At 41.9% G+C, this 14,376-nt stretch overlaps 1 protein-coding gene across 1 annotated transcript in view; it reads right to left on the minus strand.

Annotated features, from left to right (window-relative positions):
• Nucleotides 1-467: 467 nt before the first annotated feature.
• Nucleotides 468-14,376, minus strand: part of PKD1L3 (polycystin 1 like 3, transient receptor potential channel interacting) — a 69,504-nt gene continuing 55,595 nt past the window's right edge. The window contains 12 exon segments of the mRNA XM_044260055.1: nt 468-577; nt 579-648; nt 1,028-1,128; nt 1,130-1,161; nt 2,795-2,896; nt 3,310-3,383; nt 3,386-3,519; nt 4,918-5,078; nt 5,848-5,969; nt 10,138-10,271; nt 11,586-11,655; nt 11,700-11,864. Of these exon segments, the coding sequence (XP_044115990.1) occupies nt 502-577; nt 579-648; nt 1,028-1,128; nt 1,130-1,161; nt 2,795-2,896; nt 3,310-3,383; nt 3,386-3,519; nt 4,918-5,078; nt 5,848-5,969; nt 10,138-10,271; nt 11,586-11,655; nt 11,700-11,864 (1,241 nt within the window). The 3' untranslated portion in view covers nt 468-501.

The raw sequence follows: 14,376 nt of genomic DNA on the forward strand, positions 1-14,376 counted from the left end.
TTCCTTGGGTAATGTGTATGTCTGAAGCAGCAGCAAGTCTGTTTCTATTTCTATATTTAAGCCCAGGTAACATTTTTGGGTTTGCTTGCTTAGTCCTCTGGGACAGGGCTGCCCATTAGCCAGACCTCACACTTACATCTTTGATTTTAATAAGCTGCAGTGAGCTCACCTCTGACTCATACGTATTTCCCACAGCCACGCTGAGAACATTGGTGGTGAGTGTCTCTTGCTTTTTGGCAGCAGAGCTGATTATCCTTAGCACTCTTATGTTAACCCTTTCCTGACAGTGAGCCATAAACCCAAGAACTTGCTACAGGAGATTTTGATTCCTCAGTGATTACAAAATTAACAGTATATTAAACCAGTAATTTTCTCAACTATACCCTACAAAGGTAGGGAGAGGGAGAAGTGAGCTCTCCACTTAGCAGGGAGCCAGACGGGCTCAATCCTAGGACCCTGGGATCATGACTTGAGCTCAAGGCAGACACTTAACCGACTGAGTCACCCAGGCACCCAAGGTAATCCATTTTTTAAAGCCTCAGTGTTACTGCCCATTGCTGTCATGGCTGTTTGCTCACGTGTTCTGGTGTCGCTGGATTCCTAGTAAACTGGCGCGTTTCTGTAGCACCATCTCTATCAGTCCATCTTCTTTCAAAGTTGTCTCCTACACAAAAGGAGAAAAGTGAGGGAATTAGAATTGATGCCATTGTTGAGAGGGGAAATGGACCAAAAGATTTAAAAACTAGGATTAATGGTAAACATACTGTTCCTTTAATGATCTGCAGTCAGGCATTGGAGTGTTTCTGCTACTTCACAATCGAGGAACAGCTATTTATAAGACAGTAGATGTCCTATAAACTAGGTGTTCTATTAAAGTGGTTGCCCAAGCTATGGAGATTCATAAAGGGACTGTGCTGATTCTGTGCATTATGTCCGTCTATGATCTTAGGAGCAGCAACAGTTGAGTTTTTCTAATGATAAAATCATGACAAGTTTATATTTCACTTACCGAGTCAGTGTTACCGACCTACTTTAAGGGATTTTCTTTCTTTACCAAAGGCCATGAGAATCATCGAAACAAAAAGGTTAATGATCACAAGTAGCATCAGGAAGACACTGGTGAGAATCAAAGGATCCCAGGACTGGGTCTAAAGCAATAACCTGGAAAGGGACAATAAATAAAATGTTTTGATTTTAAACACTAACAGTTTAACTTACATTTTTAAAGTAGAAGTTCTATACTAATGTTTGGGATATATTCACATAAAATATTTGGTAGACAGTAGGGAGAGAAGCAAATAAAAAGGAAAATGCTTTTGTGTGGATAGAAGAATATGAATGACAGACAATGGGTATAAAAATAATTGACTTAAGGGCTTTCACCAGAAAACAGGTAAGTCCGAATAGAATTATAAGTGATTCAAAGCCCATGTGAGTTTTGGCAGCTCTGGAAAATATATCTAAGCACGGAAGCTTGAAAGAGTAGCAAAAGCACATTGAAAGAGTAACATCTGAAATCATCAAAACTGTCTCTGCCATTCTAAGAACCTCTATAAACACAGGAGCATTCCAATAAAATTTAAGAAGTTAACCATAAAAAACTGGTTTTTTTTGTTTTTGGTGTTCTATTTTAAAAGTAAGTTCTGAGTTTTGCCATTTTTTACTTTTCAGCATGAAGTGATCATTCTCAAATACAGGGACTGCAGTGGTTTCTGCAAGAGTATTTTAGTCTATGTGTTCATTTTAACAAATGTCTTTTTTCCCTTGGTATTGGCTTATTCACTGTTGCCACTAGGGTACTGTAAAAAACAAACAATAACAACAAAAAAACCAGTCCCAACAACTTAAGAGCATGAATGCTTACAATAAATATCACTGTGCTGGACATCTGTATGACCAGATACTGCTCAATTATAGCTACTCTAGGTCAACCAGATAATTTTTACCATCTTTGTTATACAGAACTTTTCCCAGTAAGTACACTCCATTTTCCCTTCACATTGTATTATTAGAAAAGGCTTTTTTTTTTTTTTTTTAAGACAAAAAGGAGGTGTTAGCAAAAGCTCATTGTTTTATTACTTCCTTAAGTGTCTTAGTATATAAAATGTTCCATGGGTGAAGGTTTCATTCCCCAGTTGAACCCAGAACCATACAGGTCTTTCTCTGATCTTAGGTGAGAACTTCCCACATTGGGAACTATGTTAAGAAACTATATAAACTTGCCCATTTGAGTTCTAGATTTTCAGAAGGTTAAACTTCATGGAGATCTTTACAGTTTCATGTAATGTGAACTGTAATGTGAATTAGTTTTTCTGTCTTGATCAAATCTATATATGCTAGGGCTCCAAATCCTGATTTGGGTTCCCTATTTTTTTTATATAGGATAGGGATTTGTGTTGGGAGTTCTTGAGGGAGAATAACGAACAGAAATATTATGGCTCTTGTTCTGGAATTGTACCTCCCTAATTTTTTTAGAAGGGTCAAAGGGCTACTGAGAAAGAAGCAGCAAATATTAATCTGGCTAGGTGACGAGAACATAAATTCAGGCCCAGCGTCCTGGCAGTAAGATTAAGAAGTGAAGAAATTGAAATTAGGTGCTTGAAAAAGGGACATATCTCTGAAAGTAATAGCCCCTCACATTGAATGCATAGGTAGCACCACAGAATGGGAAGGCAGAGAATCTATACTCTCCTTTTCCAGTGTGCAGGGGCACAGAAGGGGCTGCTATTGTAAGCAATTCTCGCCTTGTAGACAAAATAGGATCCTGCAGGGAAGCCAGGATGGGGTTTTTTACTTCCTCCGGATGAGAGATTCCCAGTAGAAGGCCAACAACAGTCACTGCTGAGCTGAAGAAAGTTCGGTAGTCAGTGATGCTCCATCCAAACAGCAGGTTAAACTGAAAAGGAGAAAGACTAATCAGAGGACAGACAGCACTAGTAGGGCTGATGTCAGTTCTTTCCCTCCTGGCTTCATAAGGAGCCAACACAGGACCAAAGGGGATGGAAATACAAGTGCCTAGTGGCCATTCAAATCACAATGCCTTAAAATTTTATAGTTATGTAGCATGTTCATATCGATTTATTTGGCCTTCACAAAGGCCACTTCACTTGTGAGCTAAAGTTGAGAAGAGAGAGAGGTCTGATTCTAAGCCATACTGCTGGTGAAGTGTGGAACTACAACTAAAAACCAGTTTTCATACTCTTTTTTTCCCAAAATTCATTGCCAACTTGAACTGATGGTTTGCCGTATAGTGCTTTCTTGGAAAGCAATGTGATTCCAAGGCCACAGCTTTGGGGAATGAGGGCTTACAGCAGTGGCATAGCCTGGGAGCAGGATCAGGATGACCAGCAAGAAGCCCACCACCTTGTCCCCAGGCTTTGCCGTGTTCTACCGATGACCTGCAGCCTGAGGTTACGGTGCAGCAGGTTTCAAAGTTAAACAGTTGCCAACAGAACCAGGAAGCCCATGAGGTGAATGATGGCTGAGTTGACTTGCACTGCCTCGTAGAAGCTGATGAACCTGTGCCATGGAAGGGTGACAGTTAACCGCTGAAGTCATGCCATCCATTTTTCCATTGCTTCCCCTGTTCGAGTGCAGCAGCTCTGAGAGTCCTATTAGGTCAAATACTTGATGCAAGAACTCTCCAGCGTGGCCTCCAGTATTGTGGATGCGAGAGCACTGGCAAAAGGCCGTGTATTTGCTTGGGAGAGCTGAAGAAATCCCGAAATAAAACCTCTAGCAGATTACTCCAGACTCATCCCGCCAATCCAGGCCGGTCGCCTCCACTGCTGTGGTTTGAGTTAAACCCCTCCTCTCAAAAGGAGAGGAGTTAGCCTAACGAGCGCTGTGTCGTGATGCTGGTCTGTTTTCTGTAGCGCTCTAATCCTGTATTCTCTGGGGGGTGATTGGACTAATAGGTTTAACAGTGCTGAAAGGAGAAAGATGATTGATAAGGACCCCCGGGTGGCTGAGCCGGTTAAGCGTCTGCCTGCAGCTCAGGTCATGATCCCAGAGTCCTGGGCTGGAGTTCCGCACCGAGCTCCTTGCTCAACAGGGAGCCTGCGTCTGCCGGCCACTCCCGTGCTTATGCTTGACAAAATCTTAAAGATGATCAATAAACTGGAAGGGAGGAGTGTTGTGTGAGAAACTTATTTATAATCTCTCGCAGCAACTAGGTTACTTGGAAAGACTCCCATAGATGGAGCATGTTGGCTCTTGGTCACAACTGTTTTTAGTGTCTAAGACCTAGTGCCATGCGGCAAGATGGACCTCAACTGTCAGCACCATACAAACTCTGTCCCTGCAAAAATGGTCCTCTGAGGATGACCTGGGATATTTTCTCATTACACAGATCAGCAGTCCACACTGTTGGCCACTAAAAAAGTAAAGTACCATGTGGCAATATGTGGTCTGGGAAATAGATGTTCTTCCCCATAGGAAAGACCACAGAAGGTGTCCAAAGGGGCACCAGAACGTCTCTTCGGTATGGATAAGCTAATGGACATCTCTACCCAGAAAACAACCCCCTTTGGTTTAAAAACAAAAACAACAAAACACTGGGTTGTTTTATTTAAAGGGTAATCATTTGTCATTCCTCAGGCTTTATTCTTTGGCCAGGGTGCAAAATGTGACTAATTCTAGGTCCTTGCAATGTGGAATTTAAATGCATCACCTTTGACAAACACATACCTAAGTTTTAGGAAGGCAGAGAGCGTTTCAATGTGATGAGCCGTATATGGTTATTGTTTTCTCAGCTGTGGACATTGGTCTGAGTTCTGTATTTAACTCTGGTATTATACAAACATAGGTCTGATTGAGCAGCGGAAGAGGAAGGGGAGTCTGAAAGAAGTTTAGGTGCAGTCGGGAAACTTTAGACATTGAACGGGAAGAGCCTGTGCTCCTCAGGCTCTGTCTTACCTGTCCCGCTCATAGCGGTATTGCGCCGTGTTTTTCTTATGCAGAGCAGTACGCTTCCTGTCCAGACCCAGGAGGACAAAGCTAATGAGGATTATGCTCACGTCCAGAATGTTTCTTTTCCTAGAGAAGAACCTCCACCTCTGTTGTTTCAGCCGATGACCCTAAAAGGAGACACACAGTCACTATTGCTTGCCTTGAGGATTAGCCAGGTCTTTCCCTAATGAAGCATTTCAACCCTGGCAAGACACTAAGCTGGGCCTTTGTCAGATCCAACTTGGACCCGATGGGTTATGGTCTTGGTGCTGCTCTGTAGTCACTCAGAGCTGCTGCTTATAGAAAAGCCGGCTTTCTCTAACCTGCATTGGATACACGATTTCATTCCTGTTGCTTAAATTTAAAATGGTTTTCAAATTAGTTATCAAGCCTGAAAGTAAGATGTGTTGTCTTAAGATGGATTCCGGTTTGGTGCCACTACTTGTACTTTTGAGTACTTGCTCTGTTCATCAGATTTTCAATTCTTGCTGTTAGCTTATAGAGGGATAATACAATGTACAAAAAATAATATTCTTTTTTTAAAGATTTTATTTATTTGACAGAGATCGCAAGTAGGCAGAGAGAGAGAGAGAGGAAGGAGGAAGCAGGCTCTCCCGGCTGAGCAGAAAGCCCCATGTGGTGCTCGATCCCAGGACCCTGAGATCATGACCTGAGCCAAAGGCAGAGGCTTAACCCATTGAGCCAACCAGGCACCCCCAAAATAATATTCTTTTTACAGAGTTAATTCCTTCACTCTTGAAAATTTAAAGAGCTACTTCATGGAAAGCCAGTCAGCCTTTAGCTGAATTCAGGCTCTGGAAGGGACCAACGTCAATTCTTGTAATAACTCATTGTGGAGCTCTCCTGATAGCATTGGAAACCTTGAGAATTTCTCACCTGTACAAAGGCTTAGTAACAGACTAGTAGGTAATAGATGACTTGCAAGATGAGAGACCAGGCAAAGTCCTTCTTTGATGCCTGAAGGGAAGCGTCCAGCCTCAGTGAGGGGGAGAATGCACCTGAGAACAACAAAGAACACCTAGAGTCAGGAATCTTCAAAACTTACGCCCTCTTCCTTTCAACCTCTTTAAAATCAGTGCAACTATTGCTGGATTATCTTTTTTTTTTTTTTTCTTTAGATTTTATTTGGGGGGGGGCAGAGGGAGAGGGAGATGATCCCAAGCAGAATCTGCTGAGCCTGGAGCCTGACGTGAGGCACAATCTCCCAACCCTGAGATCATGACCTCAGCCCAAACCAAGAGCCACACAGTTAACCGAGTCACCCAGGTGCCCCACCAGATTATCTATTCCAAATGTTCCCAAATCTCTACACTTCACTTGGTATTTCCTCTAGAGCTGTCAGGGATATTAACTCAGATCACACATGCATAACTACTGGAGAAATGCACTGTTTGCACCAGTCAGTAGAAGGGAAGATATACTCGTGATCCCACCTTGAGGGCACAGTCTGTGACTTCACAGCTGTTAACAGGTGTTGCTCTGGTCGAGCGAGAACAGGTGCAGAGATGCGCGGACTCTTTGTACCCTCTCCATATAAGGTTTGGTAGAGAGCAGATGACTGCAATGTGAAGCGTGGGGAGAATGGAATTTAAAGCTATTTAAAATACATTTTCAGAAATTAGTATGATAGTGCTTTGAGCCATTTCAAATGTAGTTACTTTCTAAAAGTAAATTTAGGTAAAGCCCTAATACCTGATGAATACTCAGTATCCTGGGAATACTCACACTTTTAGAGAAGGATAAACTAAAAAGCCTCAGATTCTACCTAGAAGGACAGTGAGGTGGTTGTTTCTAAAATCATGAAAGGTCTTGTGAATATAAACTTTCATAAAGCCCCAAAATACTAGAATTAAGATGTACCCCTTGTAGTATAAAGTACATTTAAAAATAAAAGGAATTCCTACTTCATATTGTTCGATCGTAAGACTGGGACTTTCCCATGTTTACTTCAGCCCTATTTGGAGTTTGTGTGTGTGTTGGGGGAGGCCCTTGGTAGTTCCTAACAATAAAAAACCCTATGAAAACCCACAGGAAGCCTTCATACTTCATTTAGAACAAGTGTAGAAGTCCAAGTATAAAACTCCTGATCAGAAGTGACATCTGGGGGCACCTGGGTGGCTCAGTGGGTTAAAGCTTCTGCTCAGGTCATGATCTCAGGGTCCTGGGATTGAGCCCCGCATTGGGCTCTCCGCTCAGTGGGGAACCTGCTTCCTCCTCTCTGCCTGCCTGCCTCTCTGTGAACTTGTGATTTCTCTCTCTGTCCAATAAACAAATAAAATCTTTTAAAAAAAGTGACACCTTGGTGGTAAATGGAAGGATACTAGTGGGCAAATTCTGGGAACAGAATAAAGAGTAAGTTTGATCTGGACAGACTTCCTGTTAGAGGTATGTAGAGGTAGGGGACACTGTTAGAGCGTCCCTCTAATCTCATAAAATGACACTATAATGATAGTGACAGGATTAAAAGTTGAAGGAAAAGGAGCATAGATGACAGCAACGAACTCTTGGAAGCCAGTAAACAGAAGAATGACACCGACAACAGATACAAGAAAGGGAAAGGCAAAGTCAGCCGTGTAGAAAATCCAGGAGCAAGCCCAGAAAGGCTGGAAAATTGCTGGCATTAGACACTCCTGAAGGTAAGGTCAGATGAAACTGGAAATGGAATTCATCCCAAGTCTGAATGTAAGCAGTTAGATCCCCGACTTCCTCCCTCTCCATTCACAACTAGGTATTTGCTACTCATCGTGCCTTCCACCACACTAAAACTAAAGGTTTATTTTCTATTGTTGAACTAGAGAGAGTCCCAAATCAGGGGCAACAGGTCTATTTGCAAGTAGTGGTCTATTGGGAAAGAATTAAGAGAAAGTTTTTACTTTTATTTTGAGAGTGAAGAGAGAGACAAAGTGTGCTCATGAACAGAGGAGGGGCAGAGGGAGAGAGAGAATCCTAAGCAGGCTCCAAGCTCGGTGCAAAGGCCAACTTGGGGATCTATCTCTGACCCTGAGATTACGACCTGAGCTAAAATCGACAAGAGTCAGACACTTAACCAACTGAGCCACCCAGGCACCTCTAAGAGAAAGTTTTTATGCTGCATGGCAATGCCTCCCAGTCCCTTTTCTCAATAGTCTCAGAGAAGTCCACAAGGCTGACATCCTCAAAGCAGGGGTTTGGAGGGTCCTGTATGTGAAACTGCTAGAAAGACATTAGGAACAGCCGACAAGCTCTTTCTATGAACAGAGAGCTTCTAACTAGCATTTATTTGCTTTTTACTATCTCTGTCTTCAATATGATAAAACAGCCACATATTGAACCTCAACACTGACAACTGGAGACCAAAACAAATAAAGAAGTTCAGAAGCATTATAGAAAGTGAAAGAGCAGGGAAAAAAAAAAGCCTGTAACTCCTCAGAGAGTTGAGAGGATACCATGTCCATAAAAGAACAGGATACGATGAAAAAAATATTGAGGACAAACACAAATCTTGAAAATTAAATTATCAAGATGAATACTTCAACTTCCAAACCACTTGTTACATTTATCTCCCAGAAACTAGAAGAAAAACATGGAAAAGCAAAAACAAGAAAAATAAAAGGATCAGTCTAGGCATCCCAATGTCAAATGCCAGGAATACTAGTAAAAGGGAACAAAGAAAACAAGAATTTGATAGAAATCTGTGAGAAAATTTCTCAGAACCTAAGGACACATTTCCAGGTTAAAAGACTCACTGGGTAGAGAGAGAAAATTTGAAAGACTTTTGGGAGTTGGGGGCATCATCACACTTTTTTAAAAAAATTATTTATTTGAAAAATAGAGAAAGAGCACAAGTAGAGTGGCAGGTAGAGGAAAAAGGAGAAGGCGGCTCCCCATCAGGGCTCGATTCCAGGACCCCAAGATTGTGACCTGAGCCAAAGGCAGACCTTTAATCCACTGAGCCACCCAGATGTCCCCATCATCGTACTTCTTAAGAACAACACAAGAAGACAGAAGGCAATGGAGCTATACTTTTCAAAATTCTGTAAAAACAACTATATCCAGAATAATGAGCAATCATGTGTGATGGCAGAGTAGGAACAGTTTTGGACCTGGAAGTCTTCAAAAAATTTGCTTCTTCTGTACCCTTGCAGTAATTTCCCAAAGGATATGCTCCAGCAAAATGAGAAAGTAAACGCAGAGAGGAAAACATGGGATCCAGGAGAAAGAAGATCCAACAGAGGGGAGAGGTCAAGATCATCCCCAGAATGATACTGTAGGGAGAATCCAGGATGAGCGTTGCACAGCAGACCCGGAGAATAACCAATCTGAACTGCACCAAAAGGATGGAGGGCATCAAAATAATAGGTTGCTTGATACTTTTTGAACAGAAAGAGATTTTTCTAGGAGGAGTTTGGAGGTGAATCAATCATAGATTCATGCAAAACCAACCAAATGGAAAAAAGAAAAAGAAATAATTATAAACTCTAAGGAAAATGTTGTAGAAGAAAAGAAATTATAATACATTACATGGTTCATCTTTAAGAAATCATTTAGATAATTACAATAATGGAAATAAATATTAAACTAACCATAAATTGTTACCATAAATAATGGAGATATTTGGAGAACATGGAAAGAGAAAAGTGTGTGTATGCGTGTGTGTTGTGTATAAGAAAGTTAAATGCTTATAATCATAGGAAGAAATAGTACCTAAAACTGAAAATGCATGAAATAAGTAATAAACACGGTAGTTGTTAAATTTCAAAGAACCAGGGTGCCTGGGTGGCTCAGTCAGTTGGGCACCTGCCTTTGCCTCAGATCATGATCCCAGGGTCCTGGGATCAAGTCCCGCATCCGGCTCCCTGCTCAGCAGGAAGCCTACTTCTCCCTTTCCCACTCCCCCTGTTTGTGTTCCCTCTCTCGCTGTCTCTCTCTCTGTCAAATAAATGAAATCTTTAAAAAACTTTTTTTTTTTTCCAAAGAGCCAGTTAAAAAAAAGCAGGCAGTAGCCTTCTCTGGGAAAGAGGGATGAGGGGAAGAGGAAGAAAGGACTGCTCATTTTTGCCTTGAATACTTGACTTTTAAAATTATGGATAATAACTTTAACTAAAATACTGTCTTTTAATGGTACTAAATAAAGAAACTGATCTTTCTCCTGAGATACCCAGGTCAGGACAGAAGAGATCTCTGTACCTGCATTGTTGGACTCCAAAATCAGGGTCACTACACAGAACAGGTTCACGTTAGCACTGAAGACCACAAATTCCACAAAGAGGCTTTTGGTGCAATGCTCAAGCCAGTGGCTCTGTTCAAGATGCTGTGGAACTCTGGGAAAACAGAACGACAGGGTCAGCTTCTTTCTCCATTCAGTCCCGCGAAGGAGAAAAATGGCCTGGCGTTTCCAATATCACATGCCAGTTGCAAAGCTACATTCCCAAATATCGTTTGCCTACGGAGTACTATTACTAACCCCCAAACTTTCACTAGTATTAGTTCACAAAGACAGAAGTTGAGAAGTCTATAAAGATGAAAGTTTTCATAAGAGCATCCACATCAGGTTTAAATGTTCAAGAGAACGCATTTGGTGTTTAACACCTAGGGTAGAATTATTTTATGTCAGCTACCGCTATAACTCTACAACTTCTAAATGTTAAATGCTTCTCTTTATTTTTTAAGATTTTACTTATTTGAGAGTGCAAGAAAGCACAAACAGGGGGAGATGCTGAGTGAGGGAGAAGCAGATTTTCCATGTTTTTGAGTAAATTCTTGCTGTACACTTAAATGAAGAGGTAATTTAAGCCTTTTCATATATAATGATAAAAATTCTTATCACATACACATACAAAAACCATGAGAGACTATGGACTCTGAAAAACAGTCTGAGGGGTTTGAAGTGGCGGGGGGGTGGGAGGTTGGGGTACCAGGTGGTGGGTATTATAGAGGGCACGGCTTGCATGGAGCACTGGGTGTGGTGAAAAAATAATGAATAATGTTTTTCTGAAAATAAATAAATTGGAAAAAAAAAGATAAAAAAAACACTCTTAAGTATCTGGAAAATTGACTGTGAATATTTGCATTGATTATGGCTCATGAAAGGCAATGCTTCCTCTTAAATCTGAAGATTATAGTTTGCCTAAACTAGGGATACCAGAATTGAGATTGGAAGGTGTTTTCCCACATAAGAAAAAAAAAATGAGTTTGGGCAAATTGCCAAACCAAAACATATCTGTAGTTTGAGTTTGAACAAAGAATTTTTAAACTAAAAGGTACGTTTCCTTAAAAGTCTAAGAAGTGTCCACAAGGGGGACACCTGGGTGGCTCAGTCAGTTAAACGTCTGCCTTTGGCTCAGGTCATGATCCCAGGGTCCTGGGATTGAGTCCCACGCTGGGCTCCTTTCTCTCTCTCTCTGTCTGCCTCTCCCATTGCTTGTGCTTGCACAGTCTCTCTGACAAATAAATAAATAAATAAATAAATAAATAAATAAATAAAATTTGGGGGGAAAAAAAGATTTCTCTGAAAAAAAAAATAAAAAAGAAGTGTCTACAAGTGTCACAGACAACTGAGCACCATTATGGCAGCTGTGACTGTCCTAAGAAGGGACGCGTCCTGGTTCTCCTGTCCAGGGCTCAGGCTTCCTCACCTGATGGCAGTACAGGAGCTTCTTCCAAGTCTCACAACATACCCTCCTCCTGAGAAAGTGGCAAATTCCCCTTGGACAGGATAGCCACCCGCTATCTCTTGATTCTGATAATGCCAAATGCTGTCTGATTTTGTGACGTTTGTATCGGGGGCCCCAGTTTACTCCATAGTTCTCTGTATCCTCCTGATCTTGGGGAGATGGCTTCGCCTGTTCTCGGGGAGACACCAGTTGGAAGGAGTACGGCGCTAGGAATGTGAATCTGACGAAGCAGAACATTGCCTAGAAGAAAGGAGTTCCCATCAGGAATAAATCCTAACAAAAAGAGTACAAGAAACCATTTTCACAACTGCCTTATTAAGTTAGTAACAGAAAATGCACACTTTCACCACTATTTTAAAAAAACATATTTGGAATTTCTAGTTAATGCAACCAGGCAAGAAAATGAAATAAGCATAAAAATAATGAAGTGAAATGGTCATCATTTGTAAAGGACACATAGGTGATCTAGATGAATTCGGAGAATCAACTGAAAGGCATCAGCGGGACAGTGAAATAGGAGGTGGCCTGCTTGTATCTCCTCTCAGCGACAGTAATCCACAGATGAAGGTGCCTTCGCGGGAGCCTTGGGATCCAAAGGTAGGGAACTGTGAAACCCCAGTGGAGTCTAACACTGACAAAGTCCATTCTGAGAAGGCACATCCATGCCCAGATGGCAGACTCACCACCTATGGTCCTGATAACAGACCCAGAAACAGTTCTGCCTCTGTGGACTTGGCTACAGTACCATGCACCAAGGGACCCAGGAGTCACTTCTGCCTGTGTCTCAGATAACAGGCCTTTAGACCTTAGTTCTGAGTGCCAGTCTCTCTCAGCCGCAGTCCAAAAGTCCCTGGAGGCAAGCTCACCAAACTCGGTCTGTCTGTAGATCCTGCAATGGCCTTTAGCTGGACTCCAGCCCCTCTTGGCTACAGTCCATGAGCAGTCCTGCTAGTCCAGAGACCGGCTGGGAGACACACCTATGAATGCGACTGGAGATAAGCCTACCAACCTGGTCTGACTTCAGATCCTGAAACTTCTACCTTGCCTCCAGGCCATTCCAGCCATGGTCAGGGAGCAATCCTGGTGGGGGACACACTCTTCCATCCCTCCAGAGCCAGGTCTGTAGATACTGGTCCTGGCTATGGATCCTGAACAGCCTGTCCCTCTCAGCCACAGTCCATGGCCCATCCTGCCTGCCCAGGGACCCACCCAGCGACCCAGCAGGAGCCCTCCCAGAAATCTGGGGGAACCACACTCATCCTTGCATCTGGTAACAGACCTGTTCTACTCCAACCCTTGTCCCAGTGCCAGCCCCATTGAACAGGGTTCTGCAGTCAGTCCTGTCCACCCAGAGAGTAGACCAGATCCACACCTATCCGAGCCTCTGGTAACAGGCCTACAAACTGTGGACCCCACTGTGGATGTAACCACAGCCACATGACCTAACGCCATCCCTGATCAACTTAGATTCTGGAGGTAACTCATCAGCCTGGGGAACTGTCAGGAGAAGGTTTTTAATTGCCAAAATTGATCTGTAAAGACCAGAAAAGGCGTTTTCTCCTTCAAATGCATGAACACCAACCCAAGACTACACAGATCCCAGCGTCAGGATCAGACAAACATGGCACCATCAAAGGAAACTCCTCAAGTTCCACTAAATGACTCCAAAGATACAGAGGTCCGCAAACTGCCTCAGAAATCAAAATAATCTTCTTAAAGGAACTCAGTGAAAAGCACGAGAACACAAATAGATGAAGTCAGGGAAACAATGCAGGGACAAAATGGTAATGTTAACAAATAGAAACCATAAAAGAGAACTAAAGAGAAATTTTGGAGATGAATAATTCCATGGTAGAACTGAAAAATTCAATACAAAGCTTCAACAGTAGACTTGATCACACAGAAGAAATAATCCGTGAACTTGAGACAGAGGTCATTTGAAGTTAGTCAGTTCAAGGAACAAAAAGAAAAATGAACGACAAAGAGTGAACAAAGCGTCTGTCACTTCTGGACACTGTCAAAAGGACAGATATACATATCATGGGAATCTCAGAGGAGGAGGAGAGACAAAGAGGCAGAAAACTTATTTAAAGAAACAATAGTTGAAATTTTGGTAAAAATAGAAACATCTGGTACATGAAGCACAAAGGACCCCAAGTCAGATCAACCCAAAGAAGATTACTCTGAGATACTTTATTGTGTATCAAACTGTTAAAAGTCAAAGACAGAAAATTCTGAAAACAGAAAGAAAAAAAAATAACTTTACACACACACACACACACACACACCCATAGGCTATCAAATTTCTCAGCAGAGATCTTGCAGGCCAGAGGGAATAGAATGACATATTCAAAGTACTTGAAAGAAACAAAACAAAACAAAACTTGCCAACTCAAACCACTATACCCAACAAAACCGTCCTTCAGAAGTGAAGGGAGCTAAAATCAGCCCCAGACAAACAAAAGATTAGGGATTTATCACCACCAGGTCTTACGAGGGATGTTAGAGGGAATTCCTTTAGCTGAAAGGAAAGGAGGCTGTGTGACAACATGAAAGTATAAAACTCACAGGTAAAGGTAAATATATACTCCAATTCAGAGCTTGGTACTACTGTAGTGGTGTGTAAATCACTTTTATCTTTAGTATAAAAGTTAAAGACAATAGTGTTAAAAATACCACTATAATAATACGTCAGTGAATGACAGCACAGGAAGAAAGGCAGTGGGGCATCAATTACATAAAGCACAAGGAA

This window comes from Neovison vison, chromosome 7 (genome assembly GCF_020171115.1).
Source record: "Neovison vison isolate M4711 chromosome 7, ASM_NN_V1, whole genome shotgun sequence".
Taxonomy (NCBI): domain Eukaryota; kingdom Metazoa; phylum Chordata; class Mammalia; order Carnivora; family Mustelidae; genus Neogale; species Neogale vison.